Raw genomic sequence first — 4810 nt, 5'->3', positions numbered from 1 at the left:
TAAAATGGTAATTGTCAACTGCGTGATTGTACGGAGGGTTCTATTGTGGAATAGCATGATTTTTCAGCTTCACAAAGGCACACTTTTACAGCGACTCTCTATAAAAATACCAAGTTATTTACTACTGCTTTGTTCTACGCGTCCATATTTTTGCAATGTAAAAAAGTCCACAAAAGAGTACCTACTAGAAAGAGTCTCTTAAATCAAAACATAGTCAAATAATAGTAAACATTCAATCCGGTAAGTAGTTCCAATCTTGAGACGTGTGAAAGTTACAGATTTGGAAAACGACTTCAGTGGAAAGCTTGCTACTTTAATAAATATTGAATGTGACAAACGGCTCCGACGTGCAGGAAGAAGCAGCACTTGACTGGTTTACTGTAAAATGTAAAAGTTGTCGCAAGTAGCAAGTCGTTAGCGCGACAGTGACGCGATATTAAATCAACTTTGACCCGGCGCCGGCGGCGTGCAATTTGTTGAATTCAGCGCAAGTTTGCTGGCGTAAAGCCAACTTCACAAACAAACAGTTGCTCAGACAGTATCCTAAATAAAACTTGGCTCTCGTTGATCGAATGGAGCCACTCAAAGTGATATTTCTCGCTGAAATTTCAGGTAAACGCAAATGTTATGCATCGGCAGGCTCGAGTATTTGCATTTATCCAATTTACATGTTAAACTGGATTTGGCGTTCTGTATGGACGCAATCAGGATTCTGTTTGGAAACGCTTTTAATGGCGTGCCGTGATCACCTGTGGAGTCGCAGCACTTTATTGGCAGTTTGCCAGCGAGCGGCGGGTAATCTGCCGCTACAAACAATTATCTGGTAATCTGACGTGGAAGTAATTTACCAAACTATTAATTTTGCACTCGAGTATTTATAATAAGTAACAGCTTATTAGCATGAAGGGTGGGAAATTATGCTAACGATAAATTATGCAACCAAATTATGTACCAGCAACCATTTACAAGCCTAATTAAGGATCATAAATCATATATATTTCTGTTCATAGGTTTAACCAAACCCTCTTAGGTTAATCGTTTAAACCTTCAATTATGTGATGGTAAATCAGATTCAAAGAAATTCAGAACTAGTACATAACTGATTAATTGATTAATTCCCGGAGGACGATCACTCCATCCCATTATGCTTACATTTTGTATTGGAGCAAGATTTAGGTTGACATATTCACTCACTGGCAACAGACATCTACTTAATTAAGTTGAGCTCAACGGTATTACAGCAATTTCACTTAAACCTTATACAGCAGAGTATTTTTATGTCATTATTCAAAGTATGAAAGTTAACGACTGTCTACATCAAAGTACAAAATGGAAGAAAATAACAAGGCTCTTCAACAATTTTTAAGTCGATACGAAAAAGTTATGAAGTATCGGAAAAAACGTTTCTTTCTCCCGAAGTTTTAGGTGTATAATAAAAGTCAGCCATTCGGCTTAAATGATCGAACGTTCAGTTAATGACAAAGTGAAACGTTATTTGATAAAGATAATGTCTTTGTTTTCACTGAAGTGAGATACTTACTTAGATATTTTAAATATTTTATGCAATAGAATAGAATATTTAAGTTTATTTTTTCATACAATGTATGTAATTTATATGATAGGTTTAGGTTTCAATATCTTTATTTTTGTGCCTTCTGAATTCCACCTAACATACTATGTATGTATCAACTCATTTACGAAGTAGATTTAACTGAAAGCTGTCGTGCGAAAAACAACACAAATTACACATGTACTTGCAGAACGCCATAGCTAAAATGAAAACATTCGTTGTTTAACAGAATGTGTATACGCAGACAAAAAATTTCAGTGACACCAAGCATTTATCATAAAACGATGAGCACAACAGACAAGCTCCCGGCATGCAGTAGAGGATGAAATGAGATACGCGAACGCCGCGGGCAGTCCGCTTGCGGGCAATGGCAGTACATAAATATAGGCGTGTGCTCGGTGGGAGGTGGACTGTATACAATGGTTGCGGTAAACACCGGGAAAGAGTGAAAACCCGGCCTTAAAATGAAAACAACTAGTTAAAGAAATCAAGAAAAACGAGGGGGCGGCTCGCTGCGAGACGGCGCGATGATAACTCAAAACAAAAACAAAAGACAAACTAAAAAGTAAACAGCTAGTTGCAGCCAGTACTGCAAGGAGTTCGGAATGCGTACGAACCTCGCCCTCGTTGGTCATTTTATTAGTTTAATGACATAAAAATATTACAACAAAAATCAAAGGGTAAAAAATACAAAAGATAAAACAACAAAAACTAATTCCATCGTTAACATCCCCCACCCCAGTGCGTCAGCACTCATTCCCGATAGCTATATACACAACTCGTGCTACCGGTCGTCGCAATATGCCCGACTTTGTTTGCACCTCGGCGACTCTGATGCGGCCGTCTTGGCCTGGCATCACTCTTAGAATTATGCCGCGTGGCCAAACGTTTCGTGGGGATGCGGGATCGACAATTAAAACGAGGTCACACACTTGTAAGGGCCTCTGCTCCTGCTGCCACTTCTTTCGCGGACGCATGTCCGGCAGCACCTCCTTCACCCACCGTCGCCAGAATGAGTCAGCCAGCTGCTGAGCAATCCTCCACTGTTTGCGCAAGAATGTATCTGACTCATCAAAGGTGCCCATAGTCGGTAGGTTTGAGGATGAGCCAAGGAGGAAATGGTTGGGTGTTAATGTCTCGTCAGTGTTCGGCTCAACGCTCACATGGGTGAGGGGCCGACTATTTACCATCACTTCAACCTCTGTCATGAGAGATTGTAGAATAGCGTCTCGAGGTGCTCGCTCTTTCAGCACGACCTTCAGTGCGTTTTTCACGCAGCGGATGAGTCGCTCCCATGCCCCACCCCAATGTGGGCTGGCAGGGGGGGAAAACGTCCATGTAGTGGTCATGCTGTAACTCTGTACTCCGTCAGCTAAGAGTTTCTCATCCAATTCGGAGACACACTTCTTCAACTCCTTGTCGGCACCTCTCAGATTAGTACCATTATCCGAGTAAAGGTGTCGCGGCCACCCGCGTCTGGCTGCCATTCGTCGGAGAGCCATTATGACGTCATCGGTAGTAAGGCTTCCTACGAGCTCAACATGTATAGCCCTCACAGTGAGACAGGTAAACAACACGCCGTACCTTTTTTCTCGGCGGCGTCCTATGGTCACTTCCATAGGTCCGAACAGGTCCACTCCAGTGTGGGTAAAGGGACGCTGATGATGCGCCAATCGTCCCTCAGGTAAGTCTCCCATTCGAGGAGGTCGAGGCTGTGCACGCCTGATTCTGCATAGCGTGCATTTTGAAATAACATGTTTAACAGTAGGTCTAATACGTACAATCCAGTACTTCTGTTTCAGCTCATTAACCACTATTTCCTGGTGGCCGTGGAAAGCTCTTTGGTGATAATGCTTCACAATCAGCTGAGTAATGTGACTGCGACCATCTAGTACAACAGGTTGTTTAACGTCTGGAGTTATTTCAGGAGCAGCGTTGATGCGGCCTCCACATCGCAGGACTCCGTGCTCATCTAGGTACGGAGATAAGGTAAGGAGCTTACTCGAAGTAGGTAGTGCCGTAGACGCTTGAAGTAGCTTAATCTCTTTTCCAAATGATAAAGCTTGTGAGTGCTTTATTAGTAAGCTTTCAGCCCTGTCCATCACGTCATCATTCAGATTACAGGTGGAAGCTATCTGTTTTCTCTTATTGATGGCCTTGATAATGTTATCAACGAAGGTAAGTACTCGACTTGCTGTTCGTAGTAAGCGTAGCCATGAAGAGAAGCGTGAAGGTTCAGGTACAGGTAAGTTACAGGTTTCTATGGTGTTATCAATTACTGTTACACATTCTAACAACTCTTTGTTCGCAGGTTCAACGACATCTAGCGGCCAATATTCCGGATGCTTATACAAGAAGGTAGGTCCCTGTAGCCACACATCTTGTAATACCGAGCAATCGTAGTTTTCTCGTGTGGCTATATCTGCTATATTTAGCTTAGTCGGTACATAGCGCCATTCATGTATTCGAGTCAACTCGTCAATTTCTCCCAATCTATTGGCAATGTACATCTTGTAATTACGAGCGTTGTTTTTGATCCAGTGGAGTACCGACGTTGAGTCACTCCAAAACACTCTCCTTACAGCTTTCATCTTGTGCTCGTTAGTAATAGTCTCCGCGAGTCTAGACGCTAACACAGCGGCCTGTAGATCGAGACGCGGTACTGTAGTCGGTTTATTCCCCGCAACTCTGCATTTGCTAGCAATGGATGCCACACGTATGTTCTCGTCGTGATCAATCCATCTCCAATAAGCCACAGCGCAGAAGGCCTTGACAGACGCGTCACAGAATACATGCATCTCGAGTTCTCTATAACCATTTCTGTTCACAATAGTTTGGTCGACGACGACGACATCTTCGACAGCGGCGTAGCACTGGTGTTGTCCGCTACGGGCGTAGCGCTGCTCGTAGCATTCGTAGGTTCGACGAGGTCATTAGCCGACAGCTGATGCTTTGATGGTGAGGTACCCATTGGCTCCAGCGTGAAGTAGCGTGGCACGTCGTCATGCAGCTCGTCGGTCGCGGAGACAACAACAGGCGCGACGTCCGACATGCACAACGTGGTGTGCTGAGCTTGAGTACCCGGTACTCTGCTGTGCAGGCACCAACCCAATGGCGTGCGGGTGGCGCACGGTTCGCCTGGCTTGCCTATTATTGACTCTAAGGGAAATAATAAATGGTAGTTATCTTGCCCTATCAGTAAGTCGGGTTTTGAACACAGATCGTCTTTAATATCGCGTA

General features: G+C 43.7%; 1 protein-coding gene across 1 annotated transcript; it reads right to left on the bottom strand.

Annotated features, from left to right (window-relative positions):
- Positions 1 to 2316: 2316 nt before the first annotated feature.
- LOC124633081 lies at positions 2317 to 4368 on the bottom strand. The gene has a single exon (XM_047168174.1). The coding sequence runs from the start codon at positions 4366 to 4368 to the stop codon at positions 2317 to 2319; it is 2052 nt and encodes a 683-aa protein (XP_047024130.1).
- Positions 4369 to 4810: the final 442 nt, after the last annotated feature.

The sequence above is a fragment of the Helicoverpa zea genome, chromosome 9 (genome assembly GCF_022581195.2).
Source record: "Helicoverpa zea isolate HzStark_Cry1AcR chromosome 9, ilHelZeax1.1, whole genome shotgun sequence".
Classification (NCBI taxonomy): domain Eukaryota; kingdom Metazoa; phylum Arthropoda; class Insecta; order Lepidoptera; family Noctuidae; genus Helicoverpa; species Helicoverpa zea.
This window is presented reverse-complemented; position numbering and strand designations above follow the sequence as displayed.